At 40.1% G+C, this 27546-nt stretch overlaps 1 protein-coding gene across 1 annotated transcript; it reads left to right on the top strand.

Annotated features, from left to right (window-relative positions):
- The first annotated feature begins 100 nt into the window (after window positions 1-100).
- Window positions 101-27349, top strand: LOC143284907 (constitutive coactivator of PPAR-gamma-like protein 1 homolog). The gene is made up of 16 exons (XM_076592045.1): window positions 101-946; window positions 4975-5048; window positions 6089-6195; window positions 7175-7284; window positions 7626-7693; window positions 9036-9066; window positions 12533-12678; window positions 13069-13225; window positions 13558-13825; window positions 14153-14261; window positions 14549-14755; window positions 15453-15705; window positions 16616-16727; window positions 17411-17495; window positions 19439-19578; window positions 20590-27349. Exons 1-16 carry the CDS (start codon window positions 220-222, stop codon window positions 20759-20761), a joined length of 2766 nt encoding a protein of 921 aa, XP_076448160.1. The 5' UTR covers window positions 101-219; the 3' UTR covers window positions 20762-27349.
- The last annotated feature ends 197 nt before the right edge of the window (window positions 27350-27546 follow it).

Consider the following 27546-nt stretch of genomic DNA (forward strand, 5'->3'; position numbering starts at 1 on the left):
CTGGGATATCATACGGGCAAGTGACTATGGAGCTGTCACGTGACCATCACCGGCGCATCCAGCCACATGTGTGGATGCTTGGCTGACAGGGCTGGCGAATTATTACGTCTTGTATTTGCGTGACCTCACGTACTCGGCCTCGTGTGCTCGCACCATACGCTGCAATCAATTGTGCATTATTATGATCACGGTGTAAAGCGCTAGGCAGCAAACAGCAAGATGGGCATTGCAGATTTTCAGGAGTTCCTAGAAACAGACTGTTCAAGTGCTTGTGTTTCTGTGGACCTGCTAAAAATCTCCAGGGGCTTTGTACAGACGAAGAGGCGTGGTGTTGGGAGAAATGGCGGAAACGGACGTTTTTGTCTTGTTGTTGATGGTGAAAGTTGCTTGGACAGACTGTACGGGGGCTTCTTTTCGGACTGGGTATGCGGAGGACAATGGAATCGCATGACTGCATTCCTTGCGAGTCTGATACAGGCTTGCCAGAATGCGAACATGGAGTTGATTGTTTTTTTCAATGGTGCGCTGGAGAAAGAGAAGATGAACGAATGGTTTGCGCATCAGCTGGAGCAGAAAGACAAAGTGCGCTACGTTCTTCGTCACATTGTTAACAAAGGCACCCCACCGCCCAAAGTTTGGTGGAGTGCTCCTGTTTTTGTCCAAGGCGCTTTGAGGATGGCGCTTGCACATTTGGGTGTGACAGTAGCGTGCTCTATGGATGACCATCATCAAGAGGTCATTGGCTTTTGCCGCGAGCACAACTTGCAGGGCATAATTGCACAAGAATCTGTGTATACGATCTTTGACCCACCCAGGTATTTTTCATCCAACAATCTGAAACTTACGTACAAAGGTTCTCTGGAGACAAAGGAATACATCATGGATGAAATTGCTAAGTGCCTGAACCTCAATCCCAACCGTTTCTGCATCTTTGCAGCACTTCTTGGTGAGTCAGACAGGAAACAGCCTGAGAACACCAGCACAAGAATTCACCACACACACAATCCAGTCTCTGACTTATCATTTGTTTTTGTGGATCAATATGCACATGCACATGTGCATGCATTTGCACACACGCACGCGCGCGCACACACACACACACACACACACACTCTGACACCACTTTCTATACAGATGAAGACATCCATCCAACCATCTATAATATAATGATACAACATTATAACTGGAACCCCTCCCCTTCTCAGTCTTTTCCTTCCTTGGCTTTTATTTTTGCTTTGTTTTTATCGTTTATGTTAGCAGTAATGTTTAAAGTTTTAAACATGTGGGGTTTTTTTAAGTTTCAGAAGCCATAGATTGAATTTGTATCTTTAGTTACCACGGAAATTTCAATTTGTATCATAAGTTACCATGGTAACTCAGGCTAAATTAAACATGTATAATATGTCAGATAGTGATGACTACATTAGGTTTTTGCTCTCACTCTCTCTCCCTCCCTCTCTTTCTCTCTCCCTCTCTCTCTCCCTCTTTCTCTCTCCCCAACCTGTTTACTGAAATTTACTTCTTGTTGAGTTTTTTGATGTTTTTGTTTTTAACAGTTGGGCAAATGATCATTTTAAAACCTTTATTTCATCAGTCTGTGTCATTGCCAAGGTTTGTCTAATTTTTATGAGTACATAACTTTTAAAGATTTTAAAGAAGTTTATTTGTAATGATTCTGCTTCTAGATTTTACTGGTGTGGCAGTAAAGTTTTACCATAAATAGATGAAAAAAATGAATCAGGTATGAATAGATCACAATGTTGATAATTTGGGAGGAAAAGAATAGAAATAACATGTAGCTAGCTTTAGTTCCAAGCATTGCTTCCCAAAGCCGTATCTCAGGTGAAGCAGAAAGTTTTTTTAAAAATTTAAAAAAAAGAAGAAGAAATTATATGAAAATACTGTAGAAATATAACAGATTTGATTTTGATTATTTTTTTCTTTTGATGCCTTTTAACTCAAAATTACCCACATCTCCTAACTGTTGAGTCATGAGGGTACATAGGGTAAATCAGTTGCGGTAGAACAAAAACACTAAAACCCTTGAATACACAGCATACATCACTGCATCAGTACATGAAATTTAAAAAAAAGATTCTGATTAAGTACAAAAAAAGAAAAGAAATTGGAACAGTTGCGATCAGAATGAAGTGCCATGATAAATGATAAGTTTGATGATAGTACTAGAATTGATACTGTAACTGTGTCAGTCGGAGTTGAAGAAAACCACTTAAATGTGATACTTACAGGGTTTTTTGTTTGTTTGGGGGGTTTCTCTTTTTGTGTATGTGTGTGTGTGTTGTTAATCAAAATTAACAGCTGTTTATTTTAGTTCAAATTGAGTTATGACAATAGGGAACGAGCGAATGACGTCGCACGCAATGGATTGTGAGATCGTTCACCATTCTGGTAATACGCAACGTGTAAACAAACTTGCACATCCATGATCGTAAGCGTTGTCGATGCTTTCAGAGCTGTGAGTTCGCTGATGTCTTGTAGATTGCAACAACTCTTCACATGATCAAGGAATTGAAAAATGATGTGGGAATGAAATTCTTCCAGTTCTCTAAAGTGGAAAGAAATAAAAACATGTAGAAGTCACAAGAAGATGATATCGAGTTCAGATAGCAGCAATCACACACAAAACGATCATCACATTTGAGATGGTATGCATGATAGTTCAAGACACTGTCAGGGAGTTATTTAGCAGGATTTACATTTTCCTCTGTGTTTGTGTGTGTGTTTTGTGTGAGTCGTGGTGGCCGATTAGTAATAGTATTGTGTGCAGGAATGTCCGCGTCGTACGAGTGTACGTCATGAATGTCATTTTCTGTTTGATTCTCGAGGAGAGGTAACTGAATTCAAACCAGTAACACCCTGCTATCAATTTTGATTACTTTAAGACGTTGCACAGCGTTAGGGCAAATCCATGTCTATGACACACTACATCTGCTTGTTGGATTCTTGAACAGCAGCAAAACCCAACCTGCTTGACAGGATTTTTGTGCAGTATTATATTTGTGTACCTAATAGTCCCTGTGTGTGTGTGTGTGTGTGAATTTTGAACTAGAATAAATGATTTTCAAATCAAATCTCCCTCTCTCTCTCTCTCTCTCCCTCTCTCTTTGGAAATAAATGTGGTGTTTTTTAATATCTGATTTTTTTAAATAACAAAAATCCAGCTATCAAAAGTATTTTATATGTGATCAGTGTTTTTTTTGTTTGTTTTTTTATTCCATGATAAAAATTAAAATGAATGGTAATTTGTTAAATCAGTTCAGGAAACAAAGTAAAGAAATTATACTAGGTTTTTGGTAAGGTGTACAGAAAAATCTACCTCCCTCCCCACCCCAGTTTGATCAGCCATAAAGATAAAGAACCTTTGTGGAATTCAAGGTTAAGGTCAAGGCCACCCATAGCACAGCATAACAGCTGATCAGCATGATACCATAGTATAGAGCTATTTTTGCTTCCAAGTTCCAGTCTTAATCAGACATGGAATAGTTTCATTTTATGATTTGTCAAGTTTGGGCCTTGCATTCAATCTTTATCAACTTTGGTAAGACAACAGTGATTTTAACAAAGCTCAACAGCAGAAGCGCATTTTGCATTCAGTCTTCTTGGTCTTGATTTTTTAGATGCAGTGATTGGATTATGGCCAGACATGAATCCTTCGGAAAGTTAAGGTTAATTACTTTAAGTTAATATTTGCATGTGATGTACATGTAATGATGTGTGCATGCATTCAGGTTGTGATCACATAAAACCAAACAAATTTTCTGTACAATATGGTAATTAGATATTTTAATAATCTGTAGACATGTGATTATCAATATGTGTTGATAAGGTATCGTTTGAACATATTATATTGATATTTCATCATTAAAATCATAAAAATTTCTTTAGTTTTGTTTCTCTCTCTCTCTCTCTCTCTCTCTCTCTCTCTCTCTCTCTCTCTCTCTCTCTCTCTCTCTCTCTCTCTCTCTCTCTCATTTACTAAGTATTGACAGAAATTAAATTACTATTGTCAAGAATATGCATGCATACAATTACATAGTTGTATATGAAATGCTTTTGTTGTAGCATGACTCTGGTATTTTAACTGGCTATCATACAGTATACAGAAGACTGACAGAAAATGGTTTGTGTATTGTTTGGCTAAGTCAAGGTTCTGGCTATGGTTGTATCTGTATGGTTTTAGATCAACCCATTTTCTGTTCAGAGCAGATGGAGCATTCATCATATAGCATATGGGGGGAGGGGGGGGGGGAGATTGATATATTATAATTTCTCAGTTGTTCAGGCAGAAAAAAATATGAATTTAACAAATAAATGACAGGGACTGACAGACATCTTGATAGTATTTAGACTGAGGGTCATTGGATTAACTTCAAGCAATGGTTTTAAAATGAAGAATATTTGATTTTAAATGATATTGATAATATCAATATCATGTAGCATTTTGCAAAAATGATTATGAATATGAAGAACACTTTATATTCCATTGGATATACAGAAACCGCAAGCTTTGTAGTACAAATACTGCAATAATGTTTTCAGCAACAAAAAAGTTAAATCAAAATTAATGTAACTAGATATATTGCAGAAGCAATGTAAGTAAAAAAAAAAAAAAAAAAGAAGAAGAAGAAAAAAAAGATGATTTCTGAACATAACATTGATTAATCCTGAGATGATCTGGTCAAGTGAGTGTGCGCATGTGTTAGACATGCATGGGTGTGGGTGCTGGTGTATGGCATCTCTAGGACTATAATGTCGCTAAATCAGTAAATGAAATTATTTCCCGCTTTGCTGAATGGTCAATGAAATATTAATATCTCACTCTCTCTCAAGCTCTCTCTCCCCATCATCTGTCTCTGTTCTGCTGCCTGTGTGTTGTTCACTAACAGAAAAATGACATTGTACATGTATGAGTCGTATGACTTCATCAAAGTTATTTCATTTTGACTGATGCAGGAAACCACATCCTGACTGATGAAGATTTGCAGGAGTTCCGCAGTCAGTTTCCTGGTCACACCCCAAAACCCAAGGTACCGTTTTCAAACCTGTGTGTGCTTCACTCTGTGTCAGTGTGTGTCTGTGTGTGTGTGTGTGTTAACTAAGAAATTTTAAAAGGTACAAATGTGCATTACAAAATATACATTGTACAGAGGTACCGTTTTCAAACCTGTGTGTACTTCACTCTGTGTCAATGTGTGTGTGTGTGTGTGTTAACTAAGAAATTTTAAAAGGTACAAATGTGCATTACAAAATATACATTTTTACATACATGTGTGTACATTGATACAAATGCATACATCATTGCATGTGTTGTATACAGCAGTTGCTAATGTCCAGTCTTGCCAATCAGTTGTTACAGTGTTTGTCAATGTGTTGTGTTCATCTACAGCCTGAATTTTGTAACATAGTCATTTGGAAAAAAAAAAAAAAAAACTTTTGCAAAAGGGCTTTTCTTCTGTTATTCCCTCATTTTTGACCCATGTGTATAACTTCAGGATTAACCCTGGAATTTTCTCTGGAAGTACGAAAGGAACTACATTGTTAGGGTGGTAGGTATACGTGCTTGAACCTATATAGGCTTTCCACTCCAGTCACCGCATTTATGATGATGGGGGTAATTACTTGGTAAAAGTTAAACATGGGGAGAAGGTCAGAGATAAAGGTTATTATGTGGCAGAATAGAAAATTAGAAGCTCAATAGATGTCCCATGTCACACTTGTCAGTTAGACCCTGTTTTTTTTATCAAACTTTGTGTTGTGACTGGCTGAGTTGACAGAATGATCCTTGTTGAAATTCAGGGTAAGATTTTGATTGGTAAGATTGCTACATCGTATGGCATTTTATTTGTAATTAACATAAGAGAAGAAAACATTTGTAGACTTGTACTAAAGAGGTTGTACTCTCTCTCTCTCCACATCCATCTGTTCATTCATCCACTAGGTTCACTTGCCAGATAAGTTGATTAGGTAATCATATAAATAATGATTTAAAACTGAGGGTGAAAATCAACAATCAAGCCTGACTATATCTCCCCCAGAGTAATTGCACACATGTACCTTGGTGTTTCAGCGTGCCCCTGTCAAACTGGATGCTGCGACCATCAAAAAAACCTGTGACTTTGTCCGCAACTTGCAAACAGTTGAAAACCTTGATCAAGTCGGAGAACTGATTTTTGGGTAAGTTATGAAATTGTCCGTTAAATCGTCATCGTTTTTTGTCTATATATTTTCTTAAACATGACATGATGCATTTATATATATATATATATATATATATATATATATATATATATATATATATATATATGTGGTTGTTAATGTTACATTGTGTCATTTTGAATAGTATGTTGTTCATTTACCTATGAGAAATGAATCTTCATAAATATTATTCAATTCATTGGTTGAATGGTTGTGTTTTGAAGACAATCTAAGTTTTAAGTGTAATTTTCCTTGGGGAAAAAATATTCAGTGATAGATAGATGAGTTTATTTTGGAAGAACGTCATAATCTCTTGCAGAAAAAAGAGATCTCCCGCTTTCCACTTCACCCCAGTCTTTTCAACCTGCTTAGCCAAAACTGACGAAAGAACAGATTTTGTAGCATCTGGGCTTTTGACAACAGAGGAGCCAGACAAACCTGGGAGAAAAAAAAGGAGTTAGAGTAAAAGTTTCCCCAGGACAAGGGATGCACAGTCACAGTGTTTCATTCCAGTGGCCACCTGGTCCTTTTTAGACTTGCCTGATGGGGAGGAAACCCATGTTCACCTCCAGTCCCAGTCCGTCAGTCAGGCCAAACGCTTCAACTTATGGGATGGTTTCCTTCTTTGTTTCCTCTTTGTTCTGTGTCCAGCAGCTACAGAAGTATAGTCAGGTTTCTGGTTGTGTCTCACCCTGTTATCTCAGTGCTTCCCCAAACTGTCTGTAGCAGTACAACTTTAGTAAACATGTTTTAAATTTAATGTATCTTTGATAATTCATGACAGAAATATTCAGTTTCAATCTTTTATTTTATTATTTTCATTATCTCAGTGCTTCCCCAAACTCTGTCTGTAGCAGTACAACTTTAGTAAACATGTTTTAATGTATCTTTGATAATTCATGACAGAAATATTCAGTTTTAATCTTTTATTATTATTTTTTTGTTTTTGTTTTTTAAGGAACTCCAAAGGGAACAAAGCTGATCTGATCAACAAGTTCAAACAGTGTGTCCAGTATTATCTCAATGGAACAGAAGGAGGCTTCCTCAAGTACCGTCCTCGTTTCAAAAGTGAGTTTCTTTTTTTTAGAAGAATACAGGGAACTGAGTTGTCTTTGCTTAAGTAGTTCTGCCAAGCGGAACATTTAGATTATGTAACAATTCTTTATAGTGAACTTGATCAGTTGATAGTCATTTAGTGAGTGTGAAGCCATCTGTGATGAATTATGTTAAATCTTTCCTCTTCCCAACATTACACAGATCTATCCAAACTGAACGAGACATGGGTTTTGCCACTGTGTGCCAGTCAGCTCCGTATAAACCCATTTTCAAAACACCTTGCAAAATGTATGCAAGAGCTAGGTGTTGCCTCTAGAAGACATTGTCAGTGTCCCGTGTGCTGTGTGTTCCAGTGCCAGGTGTGTCCAGACTTGGTGCTGTGTACCCCAACCAGAGCTTTCAGAATGGCCAGCGCTCACAGGTGAGCTGCACTTCATGTTGCTGCCTTCTTACTGATTGATCCCACAGATGGTGTTGACCATTCATTACCTGCTCTCGTTTAGCTTGCTGCTTGTGTGACACCCATGGTTCATAATCATATATGTAACAATAACTAAAAATTGGCTTATGTTCATCAAATGTTAGTTTATGAAAATAAACCTCAAATAGTAATAACAGATAAACACATTATGATGGCAGAATCTTTTATTTTGAGCTCTTTGGAATCATTCTTGCAGTTGTTTGGTGCACACTGGACATTACAAATAAGCAGTACAGTGGTGTAAAACAACAATATCTAGTTTGTTTTGTTTGTTAGTTTTTGTTTCATTTGGAGGTAAAATATATTCTCAGGTAAAATAGTGGGGGGGAAAAAACCGGAATTTTTTTCATACGTTTTCTGATTCTGCCAAAATAGAAGTAAAGAAGACGGGCGCAATAGCCGAGTGGTTAAAGCGTTGGACTTTCAGTCTGAGGGTCCCGGGTTCGAATCACGGTGACGGCGCCTGGTGGGTAAAGGGTGGAGATTTTTACGATCTCCCAGGTCAACATATGTGCAGACCTGCTAGTGCCTGAACCCCCTTCATGTGTAAACGCATGCAGAAGATCAAATACGCACGTTAAAGATCCTGTAATCCATGTCAGCGTTCGGTGGGTTATGGAAACAAAAACATACCCAGCATGCACACCCCCGAAAATGGAGCATGGCTGCCTACATGGCGGGGTAAAAACGGTCATGCACGTAAAAGCCCACTCGTGTACATGCGAGTGTACGTGGGAGTTGCAGCCCACGAAAGCAGAAGAAGAAGAAGAAGTAAAGAAATAAAAGTAAATTTCCACAGTGACCGCCAGTTCTCCTCGACAGCTGTCAGTTCAGGCTCTTCAGCCAGCTCAGACTGAGGAGTGACAGAGCAGAGATGTGAAGAGAAATGGCCTCATCTGGAAGAAGAAAACAGAAATGTCAAATAAAACAAGAGGCTTGAATTAACAGGGAAAGATCTGTGCTTTGATTTATCAGATGACATAATTTAGTGCTCTTTAGTTTTCTTGTCTTCTGTTGGTTTATCACTTTATGTGTGAAGCATTTGGCAAGGGTATTGTGCTTATGTCATGGTTCAAATGTGAATGGATGTGACTTAAACGTTTGCCTTTATATCAAACGGTGAAAAGTTAAATGCATGTGGATGTGGGCTGTTTTGATCATTAACGGTATGTCAGGAGAAACATTCACATTTTGCATGTATGCACATTTGCATAAGTATTATTGTTTATAGTTAGATAAGTATTGTACTTACAAATTTACCTCTTCTTTTTTTTTTTTTCAGGGGGACTCCTACGGTGACTCTGGAAGCTCAGGTGCGATGACAAAGATAACTTTGCAAAAAACAACTCATTTGGGGCTTGCCACAGTACTTGGCAAGCAGAAGGCTGAAGAGGGGAAGCAAGAAGAGATTATCACCAATGGCAAATCTAAGAGAAAACAGAAAAGGGGCCTCTTGCAACTTGTGCAGAAGGGTGCTTTATTTTTAACTGATCAGAAGTTCATTTGACATTATTGGTGGGTTTTGAGTTATTTACTAACGTCTATGTTTGTTTTTGGAAGTCACACGTTTGTTTGCCTTTAAAACAATGGAGTATGATGTCTGGAAAGTGTTCAGTTCAATTTCTCATGCACAGTCGACTATTGATGATAATTACATGGTTCTCCCCTCCCCCCACCTCCCACCCCGATTATTCCTGGTGTTGAGGTAGACAAAATACAGAGTGGAAGTAGAACATTGGTGGCAAATCCATGTGTCAACATGAAAGAAAATTCCGACTAACAGGCATACTGTGTAAGTCAGAAGGTAAGCCATAAACCCCACCAACCATTCATTTAGCAGGGCTAATACACATAACATGAAAACAGTTGCTTGTGAATGTGGATTCATGATTGCACCTAATTATCACAAACTGATTTAGATGTGGGAAATTGTTTGAGCAAAGTAATGCTGGTAGTGTTTGAAATTGATCAGAAATTGCATGAATTCAAGTTAACAGTAAAAGCTGTCTCCTTTTAATTGGTTATTAGTTCACATATAATCAGTTTTATACATTTATAGCCAGGTTATGAACACTTTTTTTGTTGTTTTTTGTTTGTTTTACTTTGTATCTCATCCAGTTTTTATTGACTTAGTATGTACATAAAGTGTGTCTCTAAAAACTCTAAAAGAAGTAACAAATATGTTACCATTTATACTTTCTCCTGATTTTTATTGGCTCATGTGTGTATATAAAGTGAGTTTGTGTAATAACCCTGTTTCAGTTCTCTGTGTGGATGCATGGTAATTTTAACGTTGGCCTTTTTTTTCAGCAACAGTGGTCCACCATCTGTGGTAGAGAAACTAAACCAGGCAGGGTGATAGGTATTGATGAAACCTATCAAGCTATCACTTTCTATGGTCGATGGAGATGTTGCATTTATCACTAGCCACCTTGGTTTAGTGATTAGCTTCGTGGAATTGCAAGTCAGAGGACTGTGGTACTCCAGTGAAGGTTTTGTTTTGTTTGTTGTTTTTTCTTGCTTTGGGTGGAGGGTTCGGTCCTTGGTCAGCTTCTACCCAGAGTTGAGGGTACTATGGGCTCAGATGGGAAGACAGACCACACAGTCAAGGGTCATCCACCTGGTGGATGCGTCTTTGGGAGTGTTGCTCACATTTTGTGACCAACACTGCAGTTGTTGTATCTCTCAGGCCTGGTTGACACCTGATACATTATGAAAGGAAATGTACAGTACAGCTTTGTCCAGCTGCCCCATACCTAAAAACTATATCTCCATAACAGCGTGTAATCTATCACTTCTTCCATTCCAGAGTTATTTCATAACAGTACTGTGACCTTCCCAAAGAGCATTGTGGCTTACCAGACATCTTTTTTTTGTGTGTGTGCGTGTGTGTTGCAAATTTAGTGGGAATCACACATGAGTCATAAAGACTTTGCTTCTCTTGTATGTGTTTGTGGCTTTGTACTGAAGGGCTTGTGCTGTAGTTAACTTTGACTAGAAGGCAGTATTTTTTTTCTGATCATAATGTGGAGCTCACCTCCCAAAATTGTTTTCTTGTAATTGTTTTTGTTTATTATTATTCAGGGAGTTCCTTATAGATACATGCTATGTGTGGCTTTGTACTTCTAACACAAAAATAACAGTTGACTTTGAGCACTTAATTGGCCTCTAACACTCTGCTGTATAGTTGTTTTTTTATGTTTGTTTTTTTTTTTGCACTGTGTTGTAAACCAACAATTCATGTTTCCACTAAACTGTGATAAAGTCAAATTGATCTGTCATTTACAACCTCTTTTTCTGTTTCATCTTCTTTGCCTTTTTCCTTCTTTTCTTTTCCTTGCGTTGATTGTTCTGAAGACACCTGTTGTCTTTTACATCAAAATTTACACCATGACAAGAACACACACACACACACACACACACACACACACACACACAGTAGTTATTTAACAGGTATACACTTACACTTGTACAGTTGCATGGCCTCTTGCATACCTTAAAACTTTCTTATTAAAATGTAATGAGAACTTGCTCAAACTGAGAATGTCATGAAACTGCTGTGACATATCTTTCACCACCTGTTCCTTGGCAGCCAAATGGGTAATGAATGTGTGTGTAACTTGACGGGCGCAATAGCCGAGTGGTTAAAGCGTTGGACTGTCAGTCTGAGGGTCCCGGGTTCGAATCACGGTGACGGCGCCTGGTGGGTAAAGGGTGGAGATTTTTACGATCTCCCAGGTCAACATATGTGCAGACCTACTAGTGCCTGAACCCCCTTCGTGTGTATATGCAAGCAGAAAATCAAATACGCACGTTAAAGATCCTGTAATCCATGTCAGCGTTCAGTGTGTTATGGAAACAAGAACATACCCAGCATGCACACCCCGAAAACGGAGTATGGCTGCCTAAATGGCGGGGTAAAAACTGTCATACACGTAAAAAAGCCCACTCGTGTGCATACGAGTGAACGCAGAAGCGTGTAACTTGAAAAAAAGGGCTGATACAATTGTGTCTTATTTGATTTAGTAGATTTTATACAGAGTAGGTGTAGTACCTGGTGATAAATATTCATGTGCTTGGAATATTGCCGTTTGCGAATTTATGCACATGAAACTTTATACAAATACAGCATGTATTTGAAGATGACATATTTTAACTCATTTTACTCGAGATACGAGTTAACTTGCAGCATAATTACTTCCCCTGTGGACCAGGTACAAGTATTCTCATACCAACAGACTGTACACTATTCTAATTTCTTTTATTCCTGCTTGGTACAGTTGGTGTTCTAAGCTGAACCTTTTACGGGTTCCGGAAGCATGGAAATAAAGCTTTGTTCGACCAGTTAAATAAGCAACCCATCAGTTTTTGTGAACCACCTTGCTGTGTACAGTAATGGTCTCATGTAGAGCTGGTCCCCGGGAGTTGTAACAGGCATGTAGCTGTGGGGTAGAATGAGTTAACAAGACATGGGATGCATTGTGTGACGTTGTGGGATGATGAAGAGGTGGGGTAGAATGAGTTAACAAGACATGGGATGCATTGTGTGACGTTGTGGGGTGATAAAGAGGTGGGGTAGAATGAGTTAACAAGACATGGGATGCATTGTGTGACGTTGTGGGATGATGTAGAGGTGGGGTAGAATGAGTTAACAAGACATGGGATGCATTGTGTGATGTTGTGGGATGATGTAGAGGTGGGGTAGAATGAGTTAACAAGACATGGGATGCATTGTGTGACGTTGTGGGGTGATGAAGAGGTGGGCCTGTGTGTATCCAGGGGAAGGGAACAAGGCAGCAGCTCCAGGTGCCTTCCCAGGCACGGACTTCAAGCTGCCCACCCTGACCACAGAGATCATCCGCATTGCCAGCGAACGTCACCAGAAGGGCCTGATGCATCCCATGATCTACCAGCTCCTCACACAGGTAGTGTACTTGTGTGTGTGAGTGAGAGAAGTTTGACTAAAGAACCATCGGCAGCAAGACATTTGTCTCTGGCAAAATTTCATACAGAAGGAAGAAGGAAGTTTGCCAGCTAATCATATTTTATTTGGTTAAAACCATATTGCACATGTAGTGCATGGGTCACATCTGAAAACTGGGCTGTGTAAATGTAGAATAAGACTTCAGAATAATGGGGCATGAAGGATAAGGTGATATCCTGGTTCCTAGTTTCGCCAAACTCTTTCTTCACTATCTCCATCTGTTGTATGCATGTATGCAAACACACATGCACATGCACATGCACATGCACACAGATACATATTTTCATACACATATACCCATTTACTGGAAGGTGTAGGTGTGTCTCTGCAGGGTGAAGTGAAACTGCCAGTGACGATGGAAGACGAAACAAGCCGAGAGCTGCCGTCCTATGTGGACCTGTACCGCCCAGTCCGACAGACCATCTACTCTGTGCTCTTCAATCTCAACAAAATGAAGATTGTGCACGAGAACTCCTACAAGGAGAAAGGTGAATAGTTCTGTATTTTACAGGCATCAAACTGAAGATTGTGCACGAGAACTCTTACAAGGGGAAAGATGAACAGTTCAGTATTTTACAGTCCATTAGTCCATTTACGGTCTCAATAGCGAGAAATGTATACTGCAAAATTATGGCCAAGAGGAGCAAACAGATAGGCCTGGTGTGCATCAGTTTGACATGGTAAGTCTAGGACACCAAACTATAAGTATAAAACAAAAACTCCTCATATCTCACTGATACATGTGTGTGGTATATAAAAAAACTGAGATCCACCACACAGAGCCAAGCAAAATGAGATGGGTCCACGTTTCTTTTGTCAGGTGAGCCAGCTCCTCAGAAGTCGTTTGACGTGGCCGTGAAGGAGTGGACGGTTAGGCGGGGTGCCACCCGCCCGTCGTTCGAGGTGACGGTGGCCAAGCCCGTGGACTGGAAGACGCCCAGCATTGAGCGCATGTGGCTGGGGAAGAACGCCGATGACAAGACGCGGCGTCTCCGTGCCTTCCTGACCATCATGCACAGCGACACGCCGCTGATCCTCAACACGCAGCACGTTCCCCAGCCCCGCCTGCTGATGGCCTGTGTGCTAAGGTGAGATGATGATAATGATAATAATTGGTATTTATATAGCGCTTAATCATGGCAGAGACAAATCAAAGCACTTTCACGCCAGTCAGTCACATGCATACATAACTCTGAACTTTGGGAGGGGGGGTGTCTGATAATAGTGATGATAATGGATGCTTGTTGAGCTGCTTTTTTTTCTTTTTTTTTTTTCTTCCTATGAGGGAGCCCAAAGCGCTTTACGATAAATGTTTTCACAAATGACATTACTTGCAAAAAGAATGCTACAGTTTAAGAGGGACACAAAGGCATGAACTGATGCACTGGCTCTGTGTGTGTGTGTGGTGGTGGCAGGTACATGGTGCAGTTTGGGCGTGTGCTGCAACGACATGAACTGGACGCCTTCCTGGCCATGGCCGTGTCCCCTCTGCTGCATGACGTGCAGACCATGCAGGACCTCAAGGTGAGCACAGCCACCAGTCTGTCTTTTGATTTCTTTTGTTAGCTTTTATATATGACAGTATACATGGATACAAAACAACATTATGAATTAAAGTACTACTGTATAATCCTGTTTTGATTGTACCTCTGTGTGCTTGTGTGTCTGTGGTAACACTGGCATTTTTCTTGCAAGCGGAAATGGTAAAGAAATCGATTTTTGCACAAAGAATCATTACCCCACCTGAAATGAAATGGTGAAATGAAATGGCATTCATGAGTAACTCCTCATTTCTGCCCTGTCCTCGCCAGCTGCCCAACATCACCCCACGTGGAGTGCAGCTGGCCTCGCTGTTCATGTCGGGCGTGGAGACGGCCCAGGCGGCCAACGACGTGTGTGGCGCACCCATCCCTGCCCCCATGTGCTGCCCCTGGCTCTTCTTTGATGGCAAGCTCTTCCACTTCAAGCTGCTGAAGGCCAACAACAACACGCCCCTCATTGACATCTGTGACGGCCAGGTCAGGGGGTGGATCTGTGTCTGTGATGATGATAACAATAAGTAGTGAGGTGCTCTTCTGTAGCGCTGTTCCCTCACAGAGAGGCTCACAGCGCTTCACAAATTAAATGTAACGGTAAAAGAAAAAATCAGTAATTGACAACAGTTATCAAGAAAATTAGAATAACAACCAAACACTCATGGCGCTTCACAAATTACATGTTACACATTTGAAGCAACAATCGAGAAAAAGTATCAACCATGAAGGAACATTCACCATCCTTGCATGTTGAACAGCATACACACACACACGCGTGCACGCGCACACACACACACACACGCACTTCTGTTTCTTTTCTTTTTCTTTTTTCTTTTAATTAGAAAAGAGAGTCTGTTTGCATGAGAGACCCTATCAGGGATGCCAACCACTCTGATTTATTCAGAGCAGTTATGACTTTTATGGCTGTTGCCCCAAAATGTCACACTGTAATGGGACACGTAATAACATGCTTTTTAACAGTATTTTAAGGTGTCATGCCATGCACACATGGACTCTAGAATGCATTTGATTTAGGAATAAAGCTGCACTCTGTTCTCTGTTCTGAGTTTCGGATCGGTTTCATCAACCAGTAGCGATTCACCGCATTATCAAAACACATTGTTTCCGTGGGTGGGTGGGTGAGTTTAACACCTGAGTGGTGGTGGTGGTGGTGGATCAGATGGAGCAGGTGATGCGCGTGGAGCGGCTCAGGCAGGCGGTGCTGGAGAACCTGCGGGTGGATTTTGCCAAGCCCCTGCTGCCAGGAGGACTCTACCCGGGCCCCCACTACCCGCCCGGACCCTACGGGCCTCCGGGGCCTGGACCCTACGGGCCACCAGGACCCGACCCCATGTACAGAGGACGCGGTGGGCCCATGGGTCCCTTGCTTCCGCCGGGCCCCAAGTCCCCAGGCCGTGGTCGGGGAATACTAGGTATGTGCTTTGTCACACACCATATTCTGTTGTACTTGCTGTCATTGAATCTCACAAGTTTCATGGTTATCTGCAATTGCAAACAAAACAAAACAACGTCCCCCCTCCTCCCTCCACCCCCACCCCCCACCCCCCAAAAAACAATAAACAAACAAACAAAAAAAGAAGAAGAGAAATCATCAGATTTCAAGTAGGGAAAGACCATTTTGATATTTCTCTGTTTGAAGTTGAAAATCAGAATTTTTTTTTTTATTTTTATTTTTATTTTTTTTATAAACACTTTGCCTGCCCAGATCGAAACATTCACATTCCAGCACACAATTTGTTTTTTTTTTCTTTTCTTTTTTACTGGGACTTGGGTGTGATGGCTTGCAAAAGTTGTAATTTGAGACAAGCTTAAACCCCACTTCTAGGTGGTTGTTTTTTTATCTGTACAATATTTATACTTTCAGAAAAAGTTACACCTGTTACATGAAAAGAAAAAAGGTAACAAAAGGGTTGTTGTTGACAAAATTCTGAATCAAAATCCACTCTCATTTACATTTGTGTGCATGTGTGTTATTAAAGCTCAACAGAATGACGGAGGAAATGACTGTTAGCACCTAAAGGCAGCTGTCAGTTGGTAAAACATGTAGTCAACCTGTTGTGCAAGCGACTCCATGTTTGTAAAGCGTTTAGAGCCTGGTCTCTGACCCAAGATAGGTACTGCTAAGTATCGATAGCAATAACTATGGAGAATAGTCAGGCAGCCTGTTGTGCAAATGACTGTGTGTGAAAAGCACTTTGGACCGTGGTCTCTGACTGAATATAGGTGCGATACATGTGTCAGTAATGATGGAAGATAGTGGGAAGAACAGTTTGAGATGCTGTGCGCGATGCCTAAATGAGCGGAGACATGTCTGGTGTTCAGGTCGCAGTCCAGTGGACAGCCGAGGAGGCCAGCTGGAGATTGCCGGAGTGGTGGTTGGGAGCTGGAGAGGGAGGGAAGGGCCTTCACCACAGGTCATGGCCATGTCTCGCAGGTCAGCACCTCTCCCCTTTCCCCTGTTGCCTGTCACCATGCTTTTAGTTTTAATCTGTAATGATAGAATCAGTCACAGTTCCCGATGTAAGAGGTTGATTTACTGAAAAAAAACAACAAAAATGTTAAACTTGCACATAACCTGTCAGGCTGCAAGAGTTCTAGGATATTCCAAACACATATCAATGATAAATTTAATTTTGTTTAATTTTGTGCATGGGAACTTTTTATTTTTTTTATGCTGTTTCCAAGATAAAGAAAATGATTGTTGTAGTGAATGAGGTGCACCGATTTATTTTGCCCAGGAAAGTATTTGCAGCATCGAACGTTTGTTTGAGTTGGACACTACTTAGTAGAGCTGTATGAAAAGTCAAAAGCAAAAAGACTGGGAGACCATGCACAGTGTTGATGATTAATGCATGTGGTGATTGGCCAGTGATATTGTTTGTCTCAGAGTTCACCCTCAGAATTGCATATTTTGCATAGGTCAAATTTCTCAAGACTTCAACCCTCACTAATGACTAAATGTACTTTGGGAGGGGTTCAACCACAAAAAACTTCATCACATGAAGCTCAGAAGTGGACTCTTTAACAGTTAAGAAGCAGTGAGGAGGTGGTGTAAAGGTGAGGAGTGTGAACACATGTGGGGGGAGGTTGCTGGACAGAAGCATTCGCTGTGTGCAGGGGGATGGGTCCGCTGAGAAGCTACATGCCCACCCGCCCTCTGCGCGGCCGGCCCCCAGCACTGATCACAGGACGTGGCTTTGCTGTGAGTCCTGTCTTGCTTTCACTCTACCCTCTGCTTTCACCCTTTCACTTCCACTTGTGCAGTCTAGCAGTCTTTTTAAAAAAAATTTTTTAATTACACATACTTAACCATGACCCAACTAGTGCAGACTCCGGCAGGGGTCTGACATTCCTGTCCTGTGCAAACTACTATCCGCCTATGCGGAGAAAATGAAACTACGGCCGATAACCTCCCAGAAGTAGGTAACCTCTCCTTTGTCCCGCTAGCTAGCGCCCTCTTTTTCCGGCAGCCATCATGACTCCTGTTCCTGTGCTCTTCATACGGCTAAGTTTTTTCCTATTTTCTGCCTGTCTGTCGATTCTCTGGCATTCTTGTTTGTTGTCAAATTATGTCTCCAACCAGGTCACATAATTATGTAGCTCGATTGGGGAATCATGCTAAAATTAAGGCGTGATCGCAGTCGATTTGCTAGATAGAAAATTTCCTCTTTTTTTTAGATGATTTAATTAAAAACGTAAGGTTGGCATGGATCATTCACAAATCTCTTCACATGCCAGTGCTTCCAGCGGTCATTCTCAACATCATTGTCAGGATCGAAAGCGCTCTATGCATTATGCAACAGTTTAATTCTTGAGTAGTGAAACAAAATTTCAAGCTATCATAAACAAAACTTGAACACAAAAAAGTGCGCAAAATAACTCAGACTGTGCCTAAACTTAGGAATTGTTCACATCCGGTTGAAAAATTGAAAACCAGTTTTGGGTGAAAAAATGTGTTGAACGAAAGGTAAATGAACAGATTTTGAGCTTTCTTTTTGGATTTGTTTCTCTGTCTCTTAATTAGCTGTATGCTTGATAAAGGGAAGCGCTAAACAGTAATGGCTTCAGGTGAAGGCTTTAGAATGGCAAAAACTGTACCAGCAGATGAAAAAGCAAGCTTCTGTTAAAAACAGATGTAGTTAATCAGATGTGTGTATACAATTTTCAATTTTTTCCCTTTTAAATTCAGCAGTATGTACGTTATCACCACGTACACTGGAAAATGTGGTACAGACAGTGTGTGGAAAAAGCGAGTTTTATGCCCATGCATATCAGTCAAAACAGCATTGTACTGTATGTAGAACCTTACGCTTTGTAAACAGCATTGTACTGTATGATGTGGAACCTTACGCTGTGTAAACAGCATTGTACTGTATGATGTGGAACCTTACGCTGTGTAAACAGCATTGTACTGTATGATGTGGAACCTTACACTGTAATTACGCTGTGTACACAGCATTGTACTGTATGATGTGGAACCTTACGCTGTGTACACAGCATTGTACTGTATGATGTGGAACCTTACGCTGTGTAAACGGCATTGTACTGTATGATGTGGAACCTTACGCTGTGTAAACGGCATTGTACTGTATGATGTGGAACCTTACGCTGTGTAAACAGCATTGTACTGTATGATGTGGAACCTTACGCTGTGTAAACGGCATTGTACTGTATGATGTGGAACCTTACGCTGTGTAAACAGCATTGTACTGTATGATGTGGAACCTTACGCTGTGTAAACAGCATTGTACTGTATCATGTGGAACCTTACGCTGTGTAAACAGCATTGTACTGTATGATGTGGAACCTTACACTGTAATTACGCTGTGTACACAGCATTGTACTGTATGATGTGGAACCTTACGCTGTGTAAACAGCATTGTACTGTATGATGTGGAACCTTACACTGTGTAAACAGCATTGTACTGTATGATGTAGAACCATACGCTGTGTAAACAGCATTGTACTGTATGATGTGGAACCTTACGCTGTGTAAACAGCATTGTACTGTATGATGTGGAACCTTACGCTGTGTAAACAGCATTGTACTGTATGATGTGGAACCTTACGCTGTGTAAACAGCATTGTACTGTATGATGTGGAACCTTACGCTGTGTTGTTTTCTGTTGCCCTGTGCACTACCAGCCGCCAATGAGAGGTTTCTACAGTGTGCGGGGTGCACGCTTGGTGCGCAGGCCTGTCCGGGTCACCGTTCGACCCGGCCGGGGTCGTGGGGCCAAAGCCAGTTCCAAAGGCCGGGGAATAACTGTGGATGCTTCTGCCACGTGAGTACAGACGTAGTTGTAATCCAAATGAGAGCTGTACAGTTAGTGGTTTCTACACTGCAGTCGGAATTCATTTACAGCTTAGTCTTTTGTGAAGGACAGTCGACGGGCGCCATAGCCGAATGGTTAAAGCGTTGGACTTTAGATCTGAGGGTCCCAGGTTCGAATCACGGTGACGGTGCCTGGTGGGTAAAGGGTGGAGATTTTTACGATCTCCCAAGTCAACATATGTGCAGACCTGCCAGTGCCTGAACCCCCTTCGTGTGTATACGCAAGCAGAAGATCAAATACGCACGTTAAAGATCCTGTAATCCATGTCAGCGTTCGGTGGGTTATGGAAACAAGAACATACCCAGCATGCACACCCCCGAAAGCGGAGTATGGCTGCCTACATGGCGGGGTAAAAAACGGTCATACACGTAAAAAGCCCACTCGCGTATATACGAGTGAATGTGGGAGTTGAAGCCCACGAACGCAGAAGAAGAAGAAGGACAGTGACTCTCAAACTAGGAGGCAAGATTGCTCTGGCTCTTAGTGCTGCAGCCTTGGGGGCTTGTCGGCCTTTGGGGATCATTCTATAGCCAATGGTCCTAAACCCCTCTTGGCAGAGACAGTGGGGCATGTAACTTGGGCAAGACACTCTCCACAATAATTAAATTCTAGCCCAGATAGTAATATCATCATTTGCCTCCTCTTCTGTTCTGATTGTCCTTGTCAGACATAATTTACCGTCATATATATAAATGAGAGAAATATGTATATATATATATATTTGTTTAGATCTCACCCTGGACTGATATTGAACATTTCTGCCTGATCAAAACTCTTGATTTTTGTGTGTCTGAACTGCTTTGATTTTAACTGTGTACCTTTCAACTTTCCACACTATGCATTTGAGACAAACAGACAAGATTTTAATGGAAAAATGGGAAGGAGAAAAAAAGAATAAAAAGACCGATCCTGAATGGGAGAATTGGGTGGGAACTAATCATGTCCTTCTGTCTGTCAAAGGAGCAGCAGCTCCAAGGCTGGAGGAGACAATAAGAAGAAGGAGAAGGAGCAGCCTGACATCTATGAGGATGCAGAGGACGAGGAGGAGGCTGAGGAGGAGGAGGAGGAGAACGAGGAGGGCGACTTTGTCGACTCAGAGTCGGGCCAGAACGGCACTGAGGCCAGTGCTTAGTTTGCCTTCCAAGTGTGACCAAGTGATAGGGAAGGTCTTTTCTCTTGGTCTGCGTTGTGAGGCTGTGAAATCAACCTTGTAACGACACAGGAGAGAAAGGGTTTTCCTGCATTGACTGTGAGGGGGGTGGGGTTGACCAGTGAACTACTCGAACAAATGGCAGCCGGGAGGGGGAGAAGCCAATAAGCAAGCATGCATGCACTCACACGTGCATGCGCATGCACACGCACACACACACACACACACAAAACATACTGCAGTCCAAAACAAAGATTCAGTTCATATTTTCCTTGAAAATGGTATTACCACTCAAAGCAATTTTGCTATTTTCAGGAGGAAATCAAAGTTCATCAAACTTGGATTAGACGTCCAGGGATTTCATTTGCCTTTTTTTTTTTTTTTTTTTTTTTTTTTCCACAACAGATTTGATTGCTGATTTGTGTAGCGACTCAAGGAGGAACAAAATGTGCTGATGACTGGGTGGCATGACTTGCCCTCTCATGCATCCAGTGGGGCATTACTACTGAACATCACCACCCAGCTGGCCAAGCTGTGTCAGTGCTCTGCTCAGTAACATTTAAACCCTTATGAATTTGTTTTTTTTTGGTACAAAAAAGTTAGTTTGGAGCACTGGTTTTACCCATATTCAGTATATATAAGATATAAATAAAAAAATCTTCTGCAGGATCTGTTGTCATTCTATCAACTCCTTTGAGTCTCTTCAGTTAGAGGTCCTGGTCAGAAATGAAAAGATAACGTGAAAGAGAAATGTCTGATTTGGAACAGAAGTCAAAAGTCTGATAAGAAAGAGGGGCTAAAAAGGCACTGGGTTTTCGTCCATGCTGTTGCCTTAAATTTGAAAGTCTTGAAGAAAGTTGATAGCTAAGGAGAATGGCTGCAGTAAATTCATTGCTCCTTTCTTTCCCTGCATTGAAGAACAACTTCCTGTTTCTTTGATATTTTGTTTTGTTAATTGAAGAAAGGATAAGCACTTTCTGTTGGTAGTAGGCCGGTTTGCAGGATAGACTGACAGGGCTCTGTGACTGGTTGTTACTTGAAGAATGGATAAGCACATTTGTTGGTAGTAGGCCAGTTTGCTGTGTGACTGGTTGACCATCTTCCAAGAGGAGGAGGGGAGAAGATGGGATCAGACCATCAGGAAGTGGATGTTTTGATTCAGTGATAAAGAAATATATGTCTTCCTTCACCATGACTGTTGAGTTCGCAGCCTTTCGTTCCGACTCTGCCACTGTTAGGAATAGTTCGCCGAGTTATGGAGCAGTACCGTGACTGCCAATAGATTTGGCGGAAGCCTCAGCATACACAGTACATGGAATTGCTCTTGTTGATAATTTTTTTCCCTTCTATTTGTAAGCAGCCTCAGTACTTGGAGTCGTTCTAGTGAATACTTTTTTTGGTGTCATATACTGTATCATGTCAAACTGATGCAAACTAGGCCTATCAGTTTGCTCTGTTTGGCCAAATTTTTCTAGTGAATACTTTTTTTTCCTTTAGATAAAGAAGAGCAGGAGTGTGCGCACCAGAAGATCACAGCTTGGTCAGCAGATGCCCCCTGCAGTGTGGTTTGCTGTCGGTGTTCTTGCTTGTCAAGGACCCACTGACGTTTTGGTAACTGGCTTCCTCATCACTCAGTAGAACGCAGACTGCTGATACTTGTGCATTACGAAGGTGAAAAGGAGGCAAAGATTTTTTTTTTTTTTTTTTCCAGCAAACCACACTGGCATGGCATCTACCATGGGTGGCAGGTACTTCTGATTTCAATACAAAATACTAAAACAGACTTACTTGGGGTTAACTCTCAAAGCCTCTGTCTTTTACTGAAAACCCATACAAAACATGAGCGTAGGCAACAGCTAGGAGCAACGATTGCAGTGGACAATGATTCTTACGCCAAGCGGGAGAGTTTGGTGACGCAACTTTTCTACTTTTACACAAAAGACTACAGAAAGATGCTCAGAGCGTCATGTTGATGGTGACTTTTGAATCAGCATGGTGTGGTGTTACTTAAAGACAAAAAACACAAACTTCACGGTGGTGCTGCTGCACCTGTTGACATTGAAGTGCTGCAATTGTTTTCTCATTGTTGCCCAGTTCCTCACCCACCACAATTTGTTCCGGAACTGCATCATGTGGCGAGGTGAACTCACAGCTGATACAACTAACTGCTGCAGTGCTAAAAGTATGCTGTTGGGATGTGGGTAGGCCAGACCTTTTACCTTCGTTGTTCGCGGGGACGCGGTTGTCCACTTTTTGACTCCCCCCTGCTGAGTCCCTTTTGACGTGCTCAGGTTGTCTACACCATACTGTGTGGGCAGGCTGTCTTATAAAGGGTGGTTTTGCCCTTTATATGCATTTATTTTTCACTTTTTTTTTCTTTTTTTTTTTTACTTCCCATGGAACGCTTCTCATGGAAAACTTGCACCCCATCAACAGCATGTTATCTTCACTGTTGATGGTGTGCAAATTTTGTTGGGTGCATGTCAAGGTTTTTCTTGCTGGAGTTTTTTTTTTTTTTTTTTTTTTTTTTTTTACGAACTCCACGAAGAAGTGGATGGAAAAGAGCTCATGAAAAATGGCCACCATCATTCCAGCAGAAATATTTGAACCACTTTGGAAAGCCTCCAAAAAGCCAAAGATGTGGAAGCGACAGTGTTGGAGAGAGGACGTTTCTCCACACTACCCTCCCATGCATTACAGCATGTACGGACAGGAAGCAAGCAACTGTGTGTATGTGTGCATGGCAGTGTTGGTTTATTTTTGAGTGACTTTTTATATGAGAGAAATGTATTATTTTTGTACATTTCCTGTTTTTATGATGGTGATTTTTTTTTTTTTTTTTTTTTTTTTTTTTTTTAAACAGACATGGCAGGGCGTTTGGAATGTGGAAAGTTGGGCAGACCTGATCTGGTTTCTAAAAAAAGCAAATGCTGACTCCAGCTCATTTGGATTAAAAAAAAAAAATTAAAAAAAAAAAGCAGCAAAATGCCATTGAGTATGTAAGGCTGCATGAGTGCAGAGACTCAAACTGAGGATAACGAGTGCAGTGACACGCAATCAGGAAACAAAGGAAGATAAGATACACACCAGTACATGTTGTGTGCTCAGAACTTTGGGAGAAATAAGGATCACAAGCTGGAATGAACGAGAACAGGTGCAGGTAGGAAAAAAAGTTTGGGAAAGTCTTTATGGACTATATAGATGGTGACACTTAGGATCAAACCAGTCCAGAATTCATGGCTACTTTCCTTGATTGTTAAATGGATGCAGACTTTCATCAAGCCTGAAAGAAAGAAGAGTATTCTTTTTCTTCTTTTATTTATTTATCTATTTATTTGTTTATATTTGAAATTTATTAAGTGAATGACACACATGCAGTTTTGCTTGGTTTCTCTAATAAAAAGACTTGAGGAAGAAGGCTCCTTCTCACAAAGATTAAGGTGGTGAGTATTTAAAGAGTCCATGTGAGAAACTTCCAGTTTCTCTGGGTATACACTGGTACAAATTTGTACTCTTGATGAATCATTGGGCAGCTTGTCTGCTCACAAGCAAGTGACTTCTTGTAGGAGATATGGGAAAACGACAAAGTAATATATCTGCTTAATTTTTAAGCTCTCTGTGACTTTCAGCGGCATCTCCAGTGATGTCGGCAATCTGTATGTGAAAGAGCAGGAAATCGTGAAGTTGACGCAAACTGTGTTTTGCCCACTTTTCATTGCAGAAGCCAGATCCTGGCTGAGCCTGCGTAAAATTGATGACAATGACACGAATCAAAGGCCTGAGGTCAACATTAAATGTTTACTTGGGCTTCTATGACAGAAAACAAAACAAAACAAAGAAAACAACAGGAAATGGCCTTGATGGTCCTTCCTGTGTAATGTCTTGAGAGGATTTCTGTGGGGATTGTTTCTCTATCTTTGAATAAAATAGCCTTTTTCAGCCAGTGGTCATGGAATATAGCTCCTTACAGGACCACTGTGCGACATTGTACAAAGACATTTTATGTTTCATTTTATCAATTGTGAAGTACAGTAGTGGTTTATTTTTTTCGGGTCCCCTCTTAATACTTCCCCACATCGCTTTCGTAGGTCTGTTCAGATTTCTTTTCTCTTCAGAGTTACTGATCTTTATTGTGGTTGCTTTTTGTTGTTTGAATAATAATGCTAAATGAGATAAATAATTTTGTCTTTCCTCCTTCACCTTATGTATTTTCGAAATGCAGATGAAATGAGAATGACTTTATTCTCAAATGAGTTCTTAGTTTCAGTTCATAATGAAATGTATTTTTGTTTATGTTAATTAGATTTTTTAAAATAAAAAGTAGCAGGATCATATTATTAAAAAAAAACAAAAACTATATGGCTACTAAAAGCTTTGCATGATTTTTTCTGTATGCATTAAATGCTCTGTCTTGATTGCACCCTTTTTTCATGGATAATATTAATAAATGACTGCAGTGCTGTTGTCAGATATTTTCGATAATCCACTAGAGCCCATTTGCATAATGGTTTTGTATACAAATTTGTGACACAAAGGTTAAAAAAAAAAAAGAAGAAGAAGAAGAAAAAAGGAAGGCCAGGAATGTGTCATCCAACAACTTAGTATGAACCACCAGCTGCAAGAGATAATTGTTAATCCACCCTGAACATTCAGGTCTCAATTGTGAAGGTTAAAATGTGGATCAGTTCAGGTTTTTGTTGGGGTTTTTTTGTTTGTTTTTTCTTGTCTTTTTTTTTCTTCTTTTTTTTGTTGCTGAATCCTCACAATTGTATAATTACCTCAAACTTATTATACAGATGGACTCCAGTGGACACAACATAGAATCTGTTTCATGCACCTTCCCATGACCACTTGCTTTGTACACAGACCTATGGGTCTTGCAGGCAGTCAGCTGTGGACCGTTGTCTTGCGAGATAGAGATCGTAATTCAACACAGGGATTGTTCATGTCAGATAGTTGTTGATTTGTAATTTCTTAGGAAGATGTATTCAGTGTTTGTCTATGGTTCTTGATTATCAGCATTATTATTATTATGATTATAATCATAAGTGCATATGGTGTGGTTTAACTAGTTCACTTTGTTGTTGATATGTGGACAGTTTGGTCTGATAGGTGCTTTTACTGGTTCTCTTAACCGTTAGTTGTCAGCAACAATTCTGCTGTTGTTAAAAGTTTTCCCCATCCACTTGTAAGTGGTAAAGTGAAAGTTTTCACTAAACACTTATATATATATATATATATATATATATATATGGTTAAGTGAAAGTTTTCACTGAAACACTTTAATATATATATATATATAGATAGATATATATATATATATATATATATATATATATATATAAAGTGATAGAAAAAAAAATTGTGGGAAACACCTAATCAGGGCTCATGAAGAAGTCCAGAAGATCTTAAGTAAATATGGAGAGAAAAAAGTTAAATGGAACACACAAAATTACTGATATTATTATTCAGTTGACATAACTATGTATGAAAATTTGGTACATTATTGAATCAGTCTTCATCATGGATTGTTTTTTCACAAACTGTAACCAGATTCTTTTGTTTTCCTCATTGGTTATTAACAGATATCTATTGCACTTTGACATTATCTTTGTCATTAGATATTGTCTGGTTTGTGTGGAAAACAAAACATAAAAAGCAAGGGAAGCTTTGCCAATGATCTAACAGTCATAATTTCAACTTCTCATGTTGTCTTTGCGCAGTGACAAAAGGAGTCATTTTTTCCCCCCCTGTTTTTGTTGTGTATTGTAATTACTATTGTGTGCACCAGTAATTGTGCTACAGCTTGCGTAAAGTTAGCTTTGCATGTTGAACTCTAATATTGTGAAAAAGTATCCTTTTTCTGTAGCCCAAAAGAGGTTTGTGGTTTCACTTCTTACTCCGTGGACTTCCTGAACTAGCAGCAGGCATGAGAATCAAACAGCTTGATGCAGAGCATCACCAGAGACACTGATTCAGTGTAAGTGTAGTACTCTGTGAAGTTTGGGGAGGGGCGGGGATCTGATTATTAGTATTACTCATTACAATTTATTTGAAATCAAGCATTTGAAGCTAAACAGGAAAAAAAAAAAAAGTATAAGGAAAGTATGAATTTTAAGCGTGCATTCTCATGCCTGTACTAGTAATTGTAAAGATTAAATGTTTTCATGTTGTCAGAGAGCATTATCACAGCATGTTATTCAGAACATACAACATTTGAAATAGGATGATTTCAGAACTGCTTTCCCATCAGTTCTCTTGAATGGTATTTTAGGCATATTCTGAGGATTTGTTATGCATGTTAGAAAGAAAACAAAAAAGTAGAAGTTTGTATTTTCCTAAATATTTATCTTTGAATTAAAAACTGAGCATACACACAGTATACAAATCTCTTTTTTTTTTTTTTTCGTTTTTTTTGGTCCCTTCCATTTCTGATACCAGTATTTGGATTAGTTCCTGTTGAGGTTTTGCTCGTAGGAGATGAGATTGTTTTACTATCAGAGAAGGATCAAGCCCATGTCTGAAGCCGTTCGCGAGAAGTTTTGAAATAAATGTTGTGTGAAAAAATGATTGGTCACAGTCTGGTTGGTTTGTTTTCTGCATGTGTGTGTGTGTGAGAGAGAGCAAGCTTTCATAGATTTGTTCATAATTTGTATGTGAAAAGTCAATGATGTTTAGAGCTCCTTTACAGTACATGTTTGGTACCTTAAACAAGTTCTGAGGTGATGTGGAGAGGCAAAATTCTTGTCCAAATTGTATGAAAATAT

This window comes from Babylonia areolata, chromosome 8, assembly GCF_041734735.1.
Source record: "Babylonia areolata isolate BAREFJ2019XMU chromosome 8, ASM4173473v1, whole genome shotgun sequence".
NCBI lineage: Eukaryota > Metazoa > Mollusca > Gastropoda > Neogastropoda > Buccinidae > Babylonia > Babylonia areolata.

Excerpts from the sequence above, each read along its gene's own strand:
- LOC143284907 (XM_076592045.1), top strand. The coding sequence starts at position 220 with ATGGGCATTGCAGATTTTCAGGAGTTCCTAGAAACAGACTGTTCAAGT. Across the intron at positions 9,067-12,532 it reads CGGTGACTCTGGAAGCTCAG|GGGAAGGGAACAAGGCAGCA; the intron begins GTGCGATGACAA and ends GTGTGTATCCAG. Across the intron at positions 13,826-14,152 it reads CTGATGGCCTGTGTGCTAAG|GTACATGGTGCAGTTTGGGC; the intron begins GTGAGATGATGA and ends TGGTGGTGGCAG.